Source organism: Paramacrobiotus metropolitanus, unplaced genomic scaffold, assembly GCF_019649055.1.
Source record: "Paramacrobiotus metropolitanus isolate TYO unplaced genomic scaffold, Prichtersi_v1.0 Parri_scaffold0000010, whole genome shotgun sequence".
NCBI classification, from domain to species: domain Eukaryota; kingdom Metazoa; phylum Tardigrada; class Eutardigrada; order Parachela; family Macrobiotidae; genus Paramacrobiotus; species Paramacrobiotus metropolitanus.
The window spans coordinates 1,595,414-1,616,264 of record NW_026570230.1 but is presented as its reverse complement, the minus strand read 5'-3'; the positions used below and the strand labels follow the sequence as shown (position 1 = coordinate 1,616,264).

At 44.1% G+C, this 20,851-nt stretch overlaps 1 protein-coding gene across 1 annotated transcript; it reads right to left on the bottom strand.

Moving 5' to 3' along the window:
• Positions 1-39: 39 nt before the first annotated feature.
• On the bottom strand, positions 40-19,748 carry LOC129583223 (D(2)-like dopamine receptor). Its single transcript, XM_055474927.1, is given in 7 exon segments — positions 40-428; positions 862-1,769; positions 3,371-3,483; positions 4,214-4,460; positions 4,462-5,197; positions 18,164-19,178; positions 19,659-19,748. Coding segments are annotated over 5 exon segments (2,340 nt in total). The 5' UTR covers positions 5,145-5,197; positions 18,164-19,178; positions 19,659-19,748.
• Between the last annotated feature and the right edge of the window lie 1,103 nt (positions 19,749-20,851).

Genomic DNA, 20,851 nt, shown 5'->3' with positions numbered 1-20,851 from the left:
CAGTTCTTAGTCAAATCATCAGACCATGCTTTTATTTTTTCATTGCGTCATTGGATTTTGTAGTTCATAGCGGACAGAAGTTGGAAACGCACACTGACATACGAACATTACAAAAGTAATAAATTCATCTGGAGATTCATTCGCAAAATATAAGACTGTGCTTGCAAAAATTGCGCATGTATATTGCATGTAATCGCCGAAATGTACAAAGAGTTTATTTGGGATTACACCGTAAAATGGCCAAAAAGATTTACGAAATTCTTCGTTGAAAACCGTATAGATAACGGGATTCATAAAGGAATTACCATAACCAAGCCACGTGGTCACCATGAACACATCATCACCGGGAAATGGTACACCGAGCTTCTCGCAGATGGCGTTAATCATACTGATTGTGAAGAAAGGCACCCAGCAGGCAAGGAAAACACCTAACACACAAAGCAGCTTTTTAGTAGATTACTGTAGATGAACTTCGATTGACCCCTAAAAACCGGCGCAAGTTATACCGGTAGTTGAACTTCAAATGCTACAGTCACTAACCAATTAATGCGTTTGAAATATATTGTAGGTTTGTTCGTATTATCGTTAAATGTTTTGCTAATTACGTCCAAAATCTACTTCTGTTACAGGTGATAAATTTATATTATATATTGTACTGTGTTAAATTAAATATACAAATACGAAGGAGATATAGCACTAGACTACTATTACCATGATAAAAAATACGCGCAGAAATCTTTTTTGATGTCGTGATTTAATAAATAATTTATACTATGTAAAATGTTTGTAGAAGTCAAATTATTATTAAAGTTGCAACGTTGATTTCACATCGTTACAGTACATTACTATTCTTGCCCGTACCTAAAACGATGGCCAGTGTTTTAGTTGCTTTGCGTTCTCGTTGAGCCAAGACTTTCTCCCGTGACTTAATGGACCGTCTTAAATTTTTCTGTTTGAACTTCCGCCCGTACGCATGATTCCCCCCGGCACGGACACCCCCACCCGGACCCCCATTCTCCAACAGCATTTTCTCATTGTTTGAATTCAGCGAGCCGCTCAGTGCCGAGAGAAAGCGTGTCCTCTTGCCGCGCTTCGGTGTCTCGACCACCTCCACGTCGGGACTATACAGAACATTGTCCGCCAGCGTCGCCTCTATTTCTGTCGGACTCATCGCCGTGACCTGCGGCGGGGTGCTCTGTTGTCCGGAATTCCCCGAGTCCACATCCACATCCTCGATTAAATTATCCTCCCCGTCCACCAGACAGCTGGAGCTGGCCAGGGTGGTGGCATCGCCCGCGTGACCTTTATTGTTGACCACCGGCGAGACGACCCGGTTGGGTGTGGGATTATTATGCGGATAGCTCTTCATCCACTGTTTGTCCACTACCGGGATGGGCAGCTGGTTGGATTTCTGCTCGGTGAGGGGGAGGTGCTGGTTGAGTTCGGAGGAGGGCGGGAGGGGCCGTTTATTGGAGGAGGCCGATTTGGCGGCCCGCTGGCGGATGGCATGGAAGATCTTGTAGTAGAGGACAATCATCAGGACGCAGGGTATATAAAAGGAGCTCATGGAGCTATATATGGCAAAATCGGAATTGTAGAAAATGCACAGATTGGGATCACGCTGTTTGTGGGAGACCGGCACGTTCAGCCCGAGGATAATGGGCATACCAATGCAGATGCTGACCAGCCAGACAAAGAGGATCGTGTAGACCACGCGACGATGATTCTTGTGGCGTGCATACTTGAGCGGTTGTGTAACAGCAATAAATCTGGTTAAAGCAGACAAAAGCCGGCATATACATATAAATATATATACGCAGCTGATCATGCTTAAATGATTACGCTCACGATATATGTACTGTGCGTGTGGATTGGGCACAGAGCCAACAAAATACTGCACTGCAACCGGCTGATCACGTGGCAAAGGTCATTAGCTGAACATAACGATCACACATGTACTTTCGTAATCGGTTGTGTGTAGAAAGGATTATCGACGAGTGCGCCGTAAAAGATATCGTTCAGCTGGATTCTCTCTTTCTGTATACATGTATGTGAGGTTTTTCAGTGATGGCGAAAAACGATGGATGACGAGAGGGGAAGGGATGGAGAAAGAGCGTCTGTCAGGCCAGCGAAGGATCACTGCCATTTCTTCCACTCTGGCCATATAAGCACAACGGGCGCGTAATGTTTTTAGCCACCTGACAATGCCAACGGGGATCAAACAAGTCAGGGTGATCAATGGCCAAATCAACACATGCCCGGATGGATTATTAACACTTAAGCGTTCCATATCTGTTTTTCCACATCTTCCACTCTGTGTTTTCCCCTACTTTCATTGCCTGCCACCATCCATCTCTCCCAACGCTGAACGAAATAGAGCAGAATGTAACGCTGCAGAGAAACATAATCCCGGAAAAGTTTTTTCTTGCCGGTTTTATTGTCAACCGGACCGTTCAGCTTTTTGCTGTTCTTGTAATCATCTCTCAGTTATACGAATTCTACTGTAAATTATGCGCACAATTAATTTATATAAAGGGCAACCCTAACCCTTTACGGCAAAAAAAGCTGTGGCTCAATACTGAATGTAAAAAAGTTATACGTTTAAATTTTCGACAGGAACAGCGCTTACGGTGTGACTATTGTAATAAAAGCGACCTTATCGTAAGGTATGACAAAAATAGAACAACGACTCTAATCGAAAGGTGACTTTCTTAAGGAATCGGCACGTTTGGTAAATATTTATTTAACGTGCCTAAGCCAGTGACTAAATAAGAAAATGTTAATCATCGACTGTGCGGTTTATATCCAAGTGGAAAACCGCGCGTGTCTATATATACTGTCTCTATCCGTGTAGTGCCGGCACGCGCAGTAACTTTATACATAGATGTCATCCCACAATCCCTCTTAACCTTCGATCACTAAGAGCGATTAATTTTTAATCGATGCTTAATATTTCCTTTAAAAGCGATCATCCATCGAGCGTCGGTTCGGGATGGATGGTAGGATGAATATTTAACATTCCTGCGCTGCACACCACAATTTCTTCTTCCCTTTTTATACATATCGTCAACAACAGGTTTTGCCGGCAGCGGTGTTTCTGCTACCGAACGCAGCTTTCTTCAGAGGCTTCCGTTGGCGACTCACCGGAAATTCCTAGACAACCAGGAGAGGAAGCTGTTGCCTGCCTGTAATTGAGCAGTGCCCCGGCCACCTAGGCGGTTGATTGTCTTCCCTATTAATCAGCCGGTTGTGCAGTACATTGTGCATATATGAATGTGCCGGCGGAAGGCCGCGCCGGTGGTGCAGTGTCGACAGCAGAGGAAGCACCACTTCCCCTCTCTTCCTCTCTTATATATATACATCTTCCTACCTGTCAATGCTGATTGCTGTCAGATTAAAGATGGAACAAGTGCTGGCAATAACGTCACTGGCAATCCAAGTATCACAAATCGAATCACCCAGTTCCCAGCGTGTCCGCTGCACCTAATTAAAGCGGATGTGTAATAATGGCCAACCGCGGCTTCTACTTAACTGGTCCCCTTATCCGGATGGCGGAATTAACTCATCTCTCCGTGCTATGGAGAGTCTGTTTGTTTCAACCGACTTCCGAGAATTCTACTTGGCTTGACGCCGAAACGGAGCTCGAAAAATTTAACTCTCAAGCAAAATAAAAACATGTTTGCAAAAACGTTGGTTACTAGTCTACTTTACAAAAGTCGGTATACTGCAAAACATCATATAATATAATTATGAGTATTACAGCATGCAAACATAAGTCAGATTATAATTGGTTTTTGCGCCCAAAAACGGGAATACAGAATCTATAACCTTCTGCAATCAATTAGTATACTTCTATGAAACTAATTTAATTTTCTATTTTCATATAAATTTCATTTTATTTTTTAATTATTGCTGAGAAATAAAGATTAATCGGTTGGCTGATCTGTACAAGCCGTTTCGCTGAATAAAAAAAATGAAGCTATCACAGCAGCTGGCTGTTGTCAGTTAAACGAAGCGATAGACACTTTTTCCCTTTCACGTCAGCGCCGGTTTGGCCTTCGGCTATAAAAAGCCGGGACTGACATTTCACCGTGTCGGAAGTCGCTAATGGAATTTCCCGCCTTGTCAAGACAGGTTAGAAAGGTCAATTAGGCAGAGTTTTTATTTTGCCTATCAGCGTCGTGTACATGTGACATGATCATGCCAAACTAACCTCAATATAAACCGCAAATGGCATCACCATCGACGCCACGAGCAGATCCGCACAGGCCAAACTGACAATAAAGTAGTTGGTCGCCGTCTGGAGCGATCGCTCCCGAAAGACACTCAGTATAACCAATGTATTCCCGAAAATGGTCAGGATAGGAAAAATCAGCAGAATCAGCGCCCAGTAATTTTTCCCCAGCGCATCGCCGGCATTAGCGCCGTCTAATGTACAGTTGGTCGTGTTATAGCAGCCCGGCTGATAGATTAAGATAATCCAGCTGGGCATAGTCCAGCGGGAAGGTGAGGCCGGGCAGGAAGGTGATATTCTGTATAAACTGAGCAAACGTGTTCGCCGTGGACATGTACATTTCGTCCCAGTGTCGCGTTGACGACGGCAGTGTCGAGTTGGTAACATTGACGGCGGAGGGGAAGAGGAGGCTGTCGGGTGGCGGTGTGGTGACGGCCGGACTGGCTGCTGTGGAGTAGGTGAAGAAGGATGTTGTTGTAGTGGATAATGTGGCGATGGATGGGGCGGATGAGGGTGTACTTGTCGCCAGCGTGGTATTGGTCGCCGCAGTAATACTGATCGTGCTGGATGATGATGATGAGCTGGTTGCCAGGCTGGCCACGGAGGATGACGTTGCGGCTGCAGATGACGATGACGACGCTGCCGGCAACTGGTCCGCATCGATAACATGATGCTCTTTGAGCTGCTGTACCCATTGTGGAAAAAACAGCTCACGCAGTACGGTGATGGCTTTGTACATTTCGTCATAAGGTGAACGGAGGCTGAAGTGCGGCCCACCGGCGGAAAGGTCACCACCGCTATGACTGCTAGCGGGCGCCGGCGCGGTGTGTAGCTGGGCTGCAGTACACTCAGTGAGGCCAACCAGTGACAGATTAATCCAATATATATCGATATGCTTATGGATGAACATTGGCCGGGATTACCAAGGCAGCCGCATACATTCCACACCGGCACGAAGGGCGCCTGCGCAAGACAATGATGAAAATATAATCATGATACACTAACAGACATTCGTAAGATTGTTTTCTTATATATCTGTATACCGGAGGCTACTTTATGACAAAATGACACACTTGTCCCGCTTGGATGTAATTAGTAAAAAGCCGGCATATAGATACGAGCCGGCGCTGCTCAAGGCCGCTACCACTGCCAATTGACGGCAATCTTCATAACGAGCGTGTTTTTATCACGGGCGATAAAATACCGCATGGAGCCCGGCCATCGGTATATGCGGACGGATAAACAAGCACATCCGGGATACTTGCATAACTTATGATCTCCCGGTTTTCCCTGCGCTCTCTGTGGATGCTCCACGATGTTGCCCTTATAATCAGCGACTAATCGCTTCACTGTAATGCGCCATAGCGTGCCGCTGCCGGTCGGCACGAAGGCGTTTTTCCAGCCACAAAAGACTATTAAGTGCCAACAGGGACCCGGCGTAACAGCCACATAGAAGCAGCCACATATCGAACCGGTAGCGCGTTGTTTTTCGGCATGCCCACAAATGCCCCCGTGTGCATTGGTCAAGGAATGCTCCGCGGGTGGGAGACCGACACTTACGGCTAATAAATGTATAATATTACACACATACACACAAACCTTGCGACATTGCAGATCGAGTACTTGTACACATATCCCATGTGTTTATTTGTTCTTACATTAGAATGTGATTTATGACGCTGACACACGCCGTCACTTTAAAAAGAAACCTAATGGCTCTTTTGCTTAATTGAACAAACAGCTTACTGTTCTCGGAACAGAATGTCCGAGCATGCTTAATTGAAACAATTACAAATGGCGCAAATGTTGGCCGGCTTAATGATAATCTCTATGAAGCGGTGCATATAGTGTGTTCGATAGCGTTTGACCTGAAATTGCATCAATTTCTAGTTTAAACGTTTTCTCCCATGATGCTGCAACGTATGATCAAACCACCCGACTACCAGGCGATCGGGAATGTGGGAAGCGCGCCTATTGGAAATCGTTAACGGCGTTAGCATGTGTTATTGTAATAAAAAATCAAGTAGGCAAACATTGCTCTTGACACAACAACACACACGGGGGCAACACGACTGACCGGCCAGACAATTAGCGGGATAAATTACTTGCCATTTTCTGTGTGTGTATATGCACGTCGAGGGCCGTGTGATTAGGGATGCCGGCACATGAGCAGTGCGCCTCAGTGAAGGCAATTATCCCCGCGAAAAATTACCGCATCCTACATTGTATAGAGAGACATCAGCCATGATCACAATGTACCCCCGAACTACACAATATACGAATGGAGAGCCCAATCGTCTCCTTGAGTTGGCAGGGCGATCCGGCACTCTGGGCAGCAAATGAGTGTCACATCATCCACCTCTCATTGTCATTCAGAGTGGCGCACACACATGAGACACAGCCGCACACACCACACACTGCACACAGCCACATGATGCAAGGGGGAGATGAAAGGTCACCGGTCATTATCACGGATCAACGACCAGTCCGCCGCAGCATGCCGATCCTGTCACATACAGTGGGTACATGCCCACAGCTAATGATCATCCGATTAACTAGCAATCGACAGAATTCCCACACTCCAATTGATACGGTGTGGCATGACCGATAATTCGCTGGGTGCTACGACTTATAAACGTCTGATTCGCGCCAAACAGACAAAAACACCAAGAGTGATGGGGTGTATAACGAAAGGAGAGAGAGTGCGAGACGGCGTTGTTATACGCGGTGCCGGCGCGATTCCGATGCGCCGTTTTAATAACACTGATGACTAAACACGGAAACCTCTCATTACATTTATTTCCATCAGGAAAAGAGCTGTCGATTGGGGAGCAGATAGGGCGCGCAAGAGAGCGCCACGGCCTGCCGCATGGGGTGCAGTGTGTATATTAAGCACCAACAACGACACTACACGATAACCCGGGACCAGGCTCGTGTTAGCAGCAACAAACCGGGGTAATATATACAAATACTACCAGCCGCTGCTGTTTGCCCCATGAGACCACCCAACGCTAAGCATAACGCTGAGTGCGCCGGGGAATGAGCGCCGTGGATACTGTACCTCGCAGCCGCCCGGGCGTCGCCTCTATGTATGTTGTATAATCCGGTCACTCTCCAAATATAAATCCCCGTGAAAATGAAAGCTGGCTGGGCTTTACTTAACGGCATACCACGGCAGCCACTACCACTATTGCAACCCGCAAAACGCTTCGTCTAACTTGCTTATTAAATTATTCATGAAAAATACACATACGTTGCAGCGTATATATGAGTGTTGTCTGGGCTTACCCGCTTCCTGTGTCACATACACAGTGTGCGTGTATGTGTGTTTGTATCATTGGTTAACCGGGAAATGTGATTACTGTAGTTTATTCCGTTCCCTTGTTGCGAAATGGACAGCCAAGAATGCGTCCAGTGAATACGCAGGACAATAAAGAAGAATAATCCTATGAATTATTTGTATCGAGTAGGCGAGTAAATGGTGCATTATTAGTGCAACATGCCTGCGAAACAGCTGACGATCGACCCCACATTGCACACATATACACAAATGTTAAGGCGTTTATATGTGTGATGTGTGTGCATATATATAAATACATACACTACAAGTCGACAACCACCGGCTGTGATTAGAAATCGATATGGCGCTCGCTGCCGCTGCCGATGGGGATATTATTGCCTTTTTCTGCTGGAGAAGGTTTTTTTTTACGAGCAGCGGATAAATTAAGGGGCCAACCGCAAGATCAGCGCGTCAATGGACAGTTTGTACGTTTTTACTATTAATTAGTCCAGCCCAGCAGCAGCTGGCGGATTTCCTCTGTGACCGCACATTCGCGGCCATCGCTAGCGCTCCAACCACAAATGTCACGTTTTGACCTTTTAGTGGTGCTTGAACGATGGAGGCGGCGGACTCTAGCACGTGATCGTTAAAATTAAATGAATGGGAAAATTTATGTCATGGACAGAAACGGCTGTCGATTACGGGCAGCGTGTGTAAAATACATATATACAGTATGTCCGGGTATGCAGTGGTTAATGCGTGTGCGCGCGCGCTCTCCGCGCGTTTTAATAGGCTCGAGTAGAAATGGGAGTTGGGGAAATGGTGGGATATAAATTTTTTAGCTTCCCTTTAACCGCTCATTTAGGTGGACGCTGTTGAATAATTCATTGTCATGTGCGGCTGCCAACTGGAGAAATTTAGGCATCCATGCAAATGTCAGAGAATATTACTGAATCTTCAGTCTTTGGTGTACTCGTATATACGGACCTCTGGAGTAACTGATGTGCATGCGTTAACTGTTCGCCGTAATCTGCAGTCAAGTAGCACATAAAACAAGTAGTTTTGTTTAGAACATTGATCGCACATTGCCAGTCGTTTAGATAGACGTTGGCAAAACAGACTCTGAAAACTTATGTATCAATTTATGCTCATAGTTATTATGTACAGAAGTACAATAAAAACTATCACGCACCCATGGTGCGGCACCCAGTTTAGCCATTCTTTTTTGTTATAAAAAGATAAATTATAACTTTTCGATTTTTTAAATTTTTATTGCAAATATGAAAGGTATGTACTTTGTATACGAGTATTAAAATTTACTGCTCAAAATATTAGAGAACAGTATAATTGTTACTGTTAGCGGCAGGGCATTATACAGTATATGCGTATATTCTGCAACATTGAGAAACAAATATTGCGGCTGCACGCAGTACCTGAGTACCAATTTAATGCTAGTTGCTCGAAACTGGTATACTTCGAAGCAACTAAAATAATCTGCGTAAATGTAATAAATGGGAGTTGCCGAGAGAATGACGAAGGTTCCACACGTGTGCTGCGTCGTTGCACACGTGTGGACGTCGTTGTTAACAAAATGCTTTTCACTTTTTTGAGCCCAGATTATTCGCTGTCTTTGGTAGCACAACAACGGTCGCTGTCATTTTTACTAGCACAAAAATTTTCTACCACGGGATATTAAAACACGCCACGTGAAGAAATGCTGCAGTCGTAACACATGCCTACAGTTTTTTAGGCTGTACTATATAGTATCCGCCTACTATGCAATGCTTATAGGTTAGAAATTAATAATTGCGCCATATAAACTTTGTCCACGTAAATTGTTTGAAATGTATACGTTGCCTGTTTTGTTTTACTCGTAGAAAGCCATATATTCTACAGGTTGTCAAACGTTTGGTTCTACCGTTTTGTATGAGTTTGCTTGTTTAAATGATGACTTTTGTCATCGCTATAGCGTGAATAGTTTTAAGCTTTAAAGACTTGAATTTGTTAAACACGGCTCCGTAACACAAAAGTCTGGAATTTTCCGCAAATTATTTCTATCCAGCCGTCAGATACTTGGAAGCAAACACAACACTTATCATGTGAAGTACGCGCTCAACATTGCTTATCGTAACTGACCTTGGCAAATTGTAATCCCCTGCGCCACACACATGGGGCGAACAGCAAACCGACGTCAAAGCGTTCGCGGCGCCGTAACACTCCAGGCGACAGAATTCACAAAATATGTAAAACACCCAATTTGTTCTCGTCCTGGGATTGCGATACATGATCAATGTTTTACACTGGCCATGGACAAATTTTAAGGGAGACAGGGTGGGCCAGATTTCGGTGGTTTTTGCTTAACGTTTTTTGCCTGCGATCGGCACGAATTTTGGTACAGTTCTACAAAATACCTTATAATACAATTGTATATCTGTATTCTTGATAATTCTATGTATTGTCTTATGTTGATAATTCTATGTATACTTATGTTGATAATTCTATGTAATGTATCTAGCCGGGTGGTATCATTATGGTATCATGCACGTATTGCTCATATTAGAATTCGAAGATAATACAACTAATGGATCAACGTCTAAATTAACAGAAAAACGAAAACTTGCAATAGCAGTCTTACGGTACCTGCATGTTTTGCAAATTATATTGGTTTTGTTGCTTTGCATACTTTGCTGCAGTCCAGCACACTGCACAGCCAAACTATGTCGACGTGACACCGAACTGCAACCGATAGTCGGTATCCCACATTATTTGATATAGGTAATCATTTTATTTATGGGAGCGGAAAAAATGTTTTTACGATCGATAACAAAAAAACGTTTTACGTACATGGCAGAAGCCCCGCAGACTGCCTCGGAAATCGGACATGCACGTTTCGAGATATGCTGAAGCTATATAGGAGATCGAGGACATACAGCATGTATCGTGTACCGGTGTATGTATGTGTACAGTATATTATATTTAACTATATTATATTTAAGTACCTAATTTTGTAGCAGTAGTGTCTGGTTAATACTGTCATAATTATATTTAACTGTATGCACCCCTTAAAAATGTGGTTTATATTAATCTTTAGCCAACGAAATTCTTACGTGCCATACTTACTCGCTTTTAGGTCGGGACATGTGACAGCGTGATAAGTCTACTTTAGTTGCACCGGTCGTGGATTCATTTTTTGAACGGTTCTGGTCCATATGCAACATCGTATTCCAAAATCGGAAAGCAACCATCAGCAAAACAATAAAATACAAGAAACATAGTCTCATAAAATTAGAAGCGACCAATATTTTACGAATGTGCCAAACGTAAAGTTATCCCACCAATTCTACGTACACCTGGATCAATCATGAAATTTACATTACGCATACGGTTGATACTCGTATTAACACAGCAATACATAGCGCTTTTAACAAAAACCTCGCAAACAAATAAACTGCCAAGTTGAACGACTCCGAACACGTTGATCAGGGAGTCAACGTAAAAGTTGTCTACAACGCAGTGGTCAGCAAGCGCCCATTCCCGTTTACGATCCCCGATTAAGCCTTTTTACAGAGACATCGTGTACATCCTATTTTGTCCAGTTCAGTGATCTGCGGATGAACGCGTGCATATAGTGTTGTTTTTTGTGCAGGCGCCCTTATCGCCCAGGCCAACGCTGGCCACGGACAGCTGCACTTAGAAGCCTAAATGAATGTATTAAGAGCTTCCGCCACGTCACCGGTTCCTTGTATTAAACACGGGAAGCGTGAACATCGCTAATCTGGCTGTGGGATACGCGCCCGATCGTCACAGTGTCCTGGATCAGGAAGGACGGGACGGTGAAGTGTTGATTACGGTGAAGTGTTGATTACGGTGAATGCGTATACATTGATAGCCCAAAAGGGAACCGAAAATAGCTGTGCACAAACTGTGCACAAGCTAGGGCCTATATTGCCAAGCCACAGTATTATGTATTATCTAAATTTATCTATACAAAAAATGTGCTTTCGATCTCATTTGTTGCGGTAATAGTAATAATTGAATAAGTATGAGCATTTGCTAGTAGGATTTGCTAGAGGCACTCATTTTCTACGAGTGCTGGTGCGTGAACGAGCAAACATGTAGCACCACTTTTCAAAATTCCATGATACCTACTCCTGGATGGTATTTTCTGCCTGGATTTCGGCGAATTGCCAACATATCTGTACATAATATATGAAACCAGACGCCAAAATTATTATCTTTAAATTTCGATCTCTACATGTGATACTGCAGTTACAATTAGGTTCAGCCATTCAGGCATCAATCATTTTCATTGCATACTGAGTTTCTGTTGAAGAAAATTACGTGGCTACTTAGAACGTATCAATATAGATATAATAAAAATAATTCAATGGACTTGTGTTGTATCAGTGTTTGCAACTGTACGATGTACGTACACAGCAACACTGCAGTATAAGGCGGCATGGTTAGGTTTCACTTTATGCTGTACGATTCCCAAATCTAGCTGTTGAGAACTTGATACATGTTATTCCACTAACGATAAAAATGGTTCCACTAGCTGGGATATGTAGGAACTATGCCGGGATAAGCGACTTCCGCTTATCAAGGCAATTTTGTATAATTGTGCCGGCTTACATGTACAAAGGCGCGCGATTGTTTTCGAGTATGTCCGGGCCAGCGAGAGCTCCAGGGGAAGACTTCTTGATAAAAAAAGTTATTCTAACGCCAGTTAGTTGATACGGAAGGCTGATACAACAATAATTATCATTTTTTGTTAATGCAATATGATTGTATCTAGCAATGGGTTTAACTGTCAGACTGCTACCTACCCTAGTATCTAGCTGGCCATATATTACGATGCCGCGCTTCTGTTACGCGGTCTGTCCTTTTGTAACGTTTCTTTGTTCACGTATGTATTTTATTGTTTGTTCCGCTTAATGGAGGTATTCGTACAGTAAAAAGCTTGAAAAGCGTTGTATCTGTGCTTTGTAGGACCCAATGGTTAAAACATAACGTTATTTGAATAACCGTAATTCTACCGTAATATGTTGAGCTGTGCATTGTACTCGTACATACGTTGAGAATACATATTGTGTTGTTTTAAGATATATCATTCGCATGCATGTATTGTACAAATGCGTGCTTTGCAATTTGCATTGTATACTTCTACAAACGGTGCGACGCTAATGAAGCTACGTAATTTTTTATGGCTAATAATAATTATCCAAGTTTAATTTTTATTCAGTAAGCTTATAGAATGGCTGCGCCTGCTAAGCCATCATCTAAATAAAAAGTACCGTCCAATTAACACGGGAAAAAACAGTTCACTACTCACTCTGAACATTCCCGTCTTGAATCTCGAGAATTGAAAAAAGCACATAGAAGAGCTTATTTATTAATGGTTACTTATTGCTAGATATTAATTTTTATACTTTGTAGTACAAGCTTACTTTAGATCAGTGCTGGCATGTGTCACATGCCAGCATACACAACACAGATGTATATTGTACCAGTATGTGCAATACCGCTGTATTACAGTAATGTATGTATAACAAACAGTTGCTGCACACATGCTGCTTTTGCAGGACTTCCTTTGCGAATAAAGGGAAATAACCCAATCGGAGTTTCCCCGTTGCTTTTCATCTTCTCCTGCAGCAACACTTAAGCTGGACACTCCAGCAGAATTGCACTGTATCTGTACTCAGACAAACCAAACTTAGCATAATTATTATGTAATGCACAGTTGTTGTTTTGTATACAGAGCACAACTGGTGGTCAGCACTGTTATAAATTACTGCTGACACTGATTAATAATAAACTATGGTAACTTTTTAGGAAAGTTTTAGGAAACCGATCAACGATATCACTAACGTTGATGCATAGGTTACAATGTTATTGGTAACATTCACAGAACTGTTCTGGGCATCTGAAGTCTACTGTACAAATAAAAAAACAATGCCTCGTGCACACGACAAACCCCAAAAACTATAGCCCTAGCTTCCCGCAAAATAGAAGTCTGAATTAATGTCGAATTCAAAGGCTGTACTACATCACTGGCGATCGCTGGGTTTGTCTGTAGTTGCCCTGTTATTCGCCTAAAAATGCAATTAAGCGAAAGAGACAAACAAGCGGGAGGATTTTTTTATGGTTAAAATATGGTTATGTTTGATGGACCCGTCGCTACCCGCCCATTCCGGGCTCGTGTAGCGTACTTCCGGGTGTTCGCAATCGATTTGTCAGACAGTTCACCTTGAAAACCTATTTCTGTGGACGGGATTTTAATCCAGATTACGGGATAAATATATCCCGGACAAGCTGTATAACTGCCGTAATCCTTGTCCACATTGGGTTATATTCGTCTAACTAATATAGAGAGTTACCGGAAATTACAATTAATTATCAACAACATGTCTGGAGATTGCACGCTGCCTGCATGAGTACATTACTATGCTCTAGATATACGCCATATTCCTTTAATATTTGCAGTTTTCTCCCGGATGTCGAAAATCGCCGGCTTCATCGAATGAGGAAGCCGGCATAAACAGCGGGCTTCGATGAGCCCGACAATTGACAAGGGAACACAATAACAGACAACCGGGAAGTTCATTACGCAATAGAGAAAACGGTTGCGCTGCTGCCGGCGAACGAGGACAACGCGACCGGTGCATGTGTCTCATCCCAGCCAGCAAAAACATGATCATCAATCTTAATAAACAACAGCCGCAAAAACGCCTTTGTGACGTCCCCGTATGCGATTAAATCGCTAAGCCCTGCAAGCGCGCGTTATTTGCGGGGTCATTATACTCCCTTTGGAAAATATTCACACTGCGGGAAAAAGCCGCATAAACATTTATTTTCTATAATCGGCAGTTAAAGCAAACAGCAGTGAGATTTTTCTTGACGCGCTAAATAAGGGGAGCATCATGACGCTTAATAAGTTCGTGTCAAATGCGTCAATTTTCTTTTTTACTGTGACTGGACTCCCGTACATATGAAAAATAGCTCCGACGCTCTGCGAGCTGTTAAGGATATAAAAAGTAATTTGCATAACTTGCTGCTCAAGGGTTATTGAAAGGGTGTTGCTGGTGAAGGAGCGCAGCTGCGTGGCTAACCTCTTCATTTCTACTTGAGAAAACTCGCACTTCCTCCCAGCGCAAATTGCACGGCATTTCTTAGATGCTCGCGCTAAGGATCATGCCGAAAACATACAGTACGCTGACAGCCGGCAAGGTTCTCCCGTATTACACATTTTGCAGGTAGCGCATTATATAACTGGTTAACTATGCGTTTGCAGTCGTAAACATTCCAAAAATATGTCAAAAAATATTCTGCATGAAAACAAAGAGTCAATTAAAAATGAGCTTTTAAAATAAATTGAAAGTAAATACTCAACACAAATGGTAATTATACTGTATAAATTTTAATTATATGTTATGTGATAAAAAATTGCGCTGACGTTTCAGAAATTTTCACGACGTTAAATCAACGGCGATAAATCATTATTTTTTGCGATATTAACGGCGCGTGATTTGCGAAGAGAGATCTGTTTACAGCATTTTGGAGTGGGCATTATATTACGGTACAAGGATTTATCAATAACGCCACAGACAGGACAACAATACGTCCTTGTCCTGCGTACACAGAGGAATAATCCCGTTTATCCCGCCAATACGCCGTGACAGCGCTGAATGGCGGGGGAAAGATGATCGACAGCGCATATATACAGCGGCGTTCCCGGCCATTGTTCCGGCCGCCGCTTGTGTATATGGCGCCGGCACAATGGGGGCTTTTTGACTATTAAACTGGATTTTAAAGTGCCAGAAGTGGCCGGCATGGTTAGCCGCACACAGTACACATCCGGGATGTGTGACAGTACGGCGTCGACGCGGGGATGATAATCCGGGGAGAGAAAGACAACAGCTCCAGATTTCTGCCGCATATTACATATATATGCCGGTATATCGTATTACCGTGGTGTGTTTGATAGCCGGCGCACGTATACCGAGTCAGGAAACCAACAAGCAGTACCGCCATTATCTGTTGCGGATCGCCGACAGATTAGCCGGCGTTTGTGAGGGACCGCCGCTGCACGCGGTGGATGGCGTGTGCGTTACACGGGACGCTCGGCCAACGGATAATACACCGCGCTACAGATATATATCCCGCTCACTCTGCCCATTGCACGGGCTTAATCGTCTAGCTCACTTGATCCCGTAAGCTCCATCATCAGGTTATTATTTGGGTAATGAAATTTCCGTGTAAGATGGATTAGTCCCTTACAGATCGATCCCAACATGAGGAGTCCAGGCGCCCCCGCTCTCCTGTATATCACCATACACTCGCTCCTTTATCACGACAAAGATCCCCACTAAAACTCGATTACGCAATCCGCCCGGCTTACATGGAGAAAATCAATTAATTCTTTAACAAATAATATTTAGGTTTTGTCTGGCAAAAAGTCGGCAACAATTCATATCTTTACGGGTCCATTAATCTGCTTTATATTGGTAACATTCAACATCCATGACCGATGACCGAACATAATAACGTATGCAGGGAGTCTTCTCTAAATTTCCGTTATTTATCTTTGTCCTCGAATGCCGATTGTTTATATATATATATTATTTCAGCATCCGATACATTTGCAGAAGCTTCGTTTTATCCAGTTAGGCATGCATCTGCTGTTGTTCTGCTGCATGTACATATAAAACGCAGAAAATAAACATAGAATCGAAATTAAATAAAATATTATCGTACTACTCAATGGTAGGGCGCTTTTTAAGTTTCCATGTTGGCTGCAGGAGCTGAAGAAGGCAGTCGCGACTTCCTTTTTGCGGTATATATGGAGCAAAAGTGATCAAGAAAAGATTCAAGGAAACTGTAATTTTAGCCAATATGTCTGTGTGTACTCTTTTCTTTAAGTTTCCATGTTGGCTGCAGGAGCTGAAGAAGGCAGTCGCGACTTCCTTTTTGCGGTATATATGGAGCAAAAGTGATCAAGAAAAGATTCAAGGAAACTGTAATTTTAGCCAATATGTCTGTGTGTACTCTTTTCAAGTTCACCTTTACATTTTAATACCACCGGATGTTGGTCCAACAGCTAACGCACAACCGAACAACAGGCTCTCTTTTCGGGCGGCTTATCTATTACTGCAGCTTCTGCATTTGTGATGTGATCTCCGGTTACCAGGTGTTACATATTATAGACACAATATATATAATATGGCATCTGCCTGCGCTGCGCGTGGGCCAAAAGGGAAGTGGGAAACTTGACAAAGGGTTGAAAGTCAGTCGATAAAGCATATTGATATCATTGACACTTTTCTGACCGTGACGTCCATGTAATTAGAGATATAAGCGGAAAAAGAAACAGGCTCATCGCGCGACTTTTGCCATGCGGATTAAATAACATGCCCTTATCCAGGACATGCTTACGCAGTTACTGCACGTTCTCAAGAATGGGCTACTAACAGGATGGAATCTGCTTAAGCGCTTCAGAAGTGGCTATGACGTAGCGGATGGTTTTATTCGAACATGCGCTCATTTATATAAAATCCGACGGTAGATTTCTGGACGCCCTGTAATTTTACCATTTTTGTCTACTATTTTTTTTAGAAAAATTTTACTTTTAATTATTTACTAGCTGAATTAAATGTACTTGCATATATGAGAACTTCCGGTAGCGATTTCGGAATTATTTGATAATTCAAACGTTTTTAACGGTCCATTTCTCGATTAAGTTCTCAGCGCGACGCCTTGTCAATCCATTTTTCCCTTAACATATTTTTTAACAGTCAGCGGAAGCTAACAAACTTGGACAACGTCTTACGTCATTAGCTCGGTACACTTTAAAGTACTCGCTGGCAATGCACAGTCAATAGTCCACACTGTGTAGAAGCTGCACTGCACACACATCCCCAGTCACACAGAGAGTGCCGTTTATCACAGCTTCGACAAAAAATCATCCGGGTAAAACCAACATTTTCCCTATAAATTACACACATCCCCACAGCTAGCCATGTGCCATTGGACAAACACTCTTGAAGAATTAGAAAACTGCAGGCCGAGGCCATCGTGCACGATATATATACATATATATCGGATCGGCAGACAGCGGATCCAGAGGAGGCAGTTGGCGTTTTGGAGCTGTTTAGTTAAGACTTATGAGCTCAGCACCGGCGCCCGGGCTGGTAGTCCCGTTTGGCCCGTTGCATATATCTCCCAAGATCGCTATTAAATTTGACTTTTATACAATTTACTCTGCATCTGTCAATTTGATATCGATAATCTCTACGTGCACGACAAGCGCGAGCGCCCGGGTTCCACTCTCCACGCTTTTCCATTAATAACCTCCCCGAACGCGTATCGGCGATATGCATTCGCGACACGCTCTCTTCCACGCTACTGCATGGTATCGAACGTGCGTTCGGTTTTTTATCTGGATCACGGGATTGACAAAAAACAGAGGACAGTGCTAATCGGGTCAGGGCATAATGCAGTTGAGCCGGCTTACCGAAAAATTACGCTTCTATATGCTCATGCACATCAAACAGCAGTGTAAACAAAGTAGCCCGCTAATTACGAATGTCCGCATGGCACACACGACTATTACGCAATCAACTAGCCTGTCAACAACCGAGTGTCCTTCTTACCTGGGCACATCTCTCGCTAGATCCACGTACAACTTAAGCCGGCAGATAATGATGCCAATCAGTATCATGTAATACCATCATCAAGAGTCATTCCGTTTTTTACATAATATACACGATAGACTCACAGGAATCAACAACAAATGCACGAAATTAAGCGCACATCACGCGCGTCTCCAGTGGAACGAGTGGTTAAGTTATCCCGTACAAAGTGTATATAGTGGCCAGTAAGCACTCGTCATTTGTCGATCACGCTTAATGTGATCGTCACGGCGCTACAACAGCCACGCCGAACAACGTTGCCGGCCGGACTGTCCCTGCGGTAATCCAGGGATCGTCAGTGCCCTGTGGAAATCCCCGGCCGATGGGGGAATTTAATCGCTAATGAGATGTTTTCCTTAGGAAATCACTGACTAGTTGCAATTGCTGCTGCCACACCACGGAAGGAGATCAGCGCGAGAGGGAAGGATGAGAGAGAGAGAGGCGAAAGAGGAAACGGGAATATAATCCAGTGTGCTGCACAGCGCGACTGATACCGTCGGAGATATATACATATATATATGCCGATCGCGTATATATATGCAGCGTGTGTGTGCGTGCCCAACGGAGACCGAGCCACATGTGTTATCAGATTAAGCGTCAGAAGCTCTTGATATTACATTGTCAGGGAAAGTGTACACAGGGATAAAACACCGGACGGCAGATGCATCATTCCCGAGGAGCATTGTCAGAGACTGATCTGCACTATAAGGGCATCCTGTGCCGTTGTTGCCTGGAATGCGGCAGTTATAATAACGCGTGTAACGCAGCTAAACAAGGAGAGCGCGCGCCGGCCCCAATGTTGATCAGTAGTGGAATCAGCAGGACGCTAACCAAATCCCTGCTGGCTGATACAGGATGTGCTTTTTATCCGGATAAGAAGTACCATCGTGGCCCAGGCAGCAGGCAGCTGCTGTGCGGCGGGTGCAACCGACAACAACAGCGGTGCGTTAAGGAAGCGTATACTGGAATAATGCGCCTAACAAACCCACCACCACACAGTGTATAAGACCATGGCCGGCAGTGCCACCAACGCGCGCGCACATTACATTACCGCCGCGCACCGGCTTTGTGATGGAAATGCACACAGGCGCCTATAGACAGCCAATGAACTGGAAGAAAATTGGTGGGAAGAGGGGCGGAGTCGAGGGAGATTATAGCGACATGATGCAGTGGGCCATCGACACGTTACCAATATATTATACAGCTGTGCACTGCACAGTATACATATGTACTGTGGACGAATTAGAAAAGTGCCCCAGGGGGCGTTGCTTCGTGAGAAATGAGTGGCTTGATTATTGGCCTCGGCACTGCTGTGGCCGCCCGGCGTTTACGGGGTGTGAAAAGGAGTGGAAAAACCGAATTAGAGTGCGAAAAACTACAACTTGGACTGCCGGTGCAGTGTGCTATATATGTGTGCGGCTGCCACAATGCATCGACGTAGAAGGGACACACTTACGGCACTGCAGCCAACGGCTGCTGAAGGGCTCAGATGAATTATGCAGATTAAGAATGGCAACCGACGGAAGCTGACAGTTTGGTAGTTGGGGAAAAGTGCGGATGTTAAGAGCCGTTGGAGGAAGGAAGTCAGAGTCCCGCTGCGCCACAAAAACGCCAGTGTCGTCGTCGGATATGTAGAGCTACGCGCGCAACGACTGTGTTGTATTGTGTAATTGTGTTGGGATGCATACAGTATATATGCGGCGCAGCTGGTGAACCGGCTGAACCCACCAACAGGCACAACATATACACGCTGCACGCCATCGCAACGCCGATGAAGCGCGCTGCTGTGGAAAATGATCAAGGCGGAGTATAATGCCGTGGCGTGGCGTTTTATCAGTTTCACCACAAAAGAGACATGCATACTTCCTGATGTCGTGTCCCGATCCCATCCGCTGTGGCCAGCCGGCCGGGCGCCGCCGCCGCGTGGGGACTACTGATAGGTTCGGTTAGGGAGAGATCATTGCAGCAGATTACGCACAAAAAATCACCCCCAGATAGACGACGACCGGGCGAGTAATTACTGTTCTTTTATCGCACCATCCCGACTCCCATTCCACTGACTAATCGCTTGTCGTATATATATGCGATTAGTTCAGCCGGTTCATCGCCGGATTCACCTGATTCAGTTACCCTAATGTTTTCCCGTCAGAAACCTCAAGGTCACCTGGCGTATATATGGCATATACGAGATATGTATGCCTGTGTATACATATAGCGTATATAAACACACACACACACTTGTTGTATAAAGATTAGTTCAGCCGGTTCACCGTAAGGTTCACGTGATTAAATTGCCCCAATGGTTTCCTGTTAGAAGGTCACCTGACGTATATATTATGCGACCTAGGTATATACGCTTCTATAAGTACGCCTACGTATACAATACACTATGTCGTAAATACGTATATCTATATGCGCTTTTTGTATAATTATATGTACGAATAGTTCAGCCGGTTCAGCGCGGTGTGTACGTGATTCAGTTACCCTAATGTTTTCATGTCAGAAACCTCACGATCACCTGGAGATGGGCAGCTAAATGGTTTTCTCAACTCTCCCGACAGTAATTAATCATCAATATTACGATAATATGAAGTTAAGGTTGATCGGTTAAAGGAAATCTGGGCTAACTATTGATTACACGTCGCCACC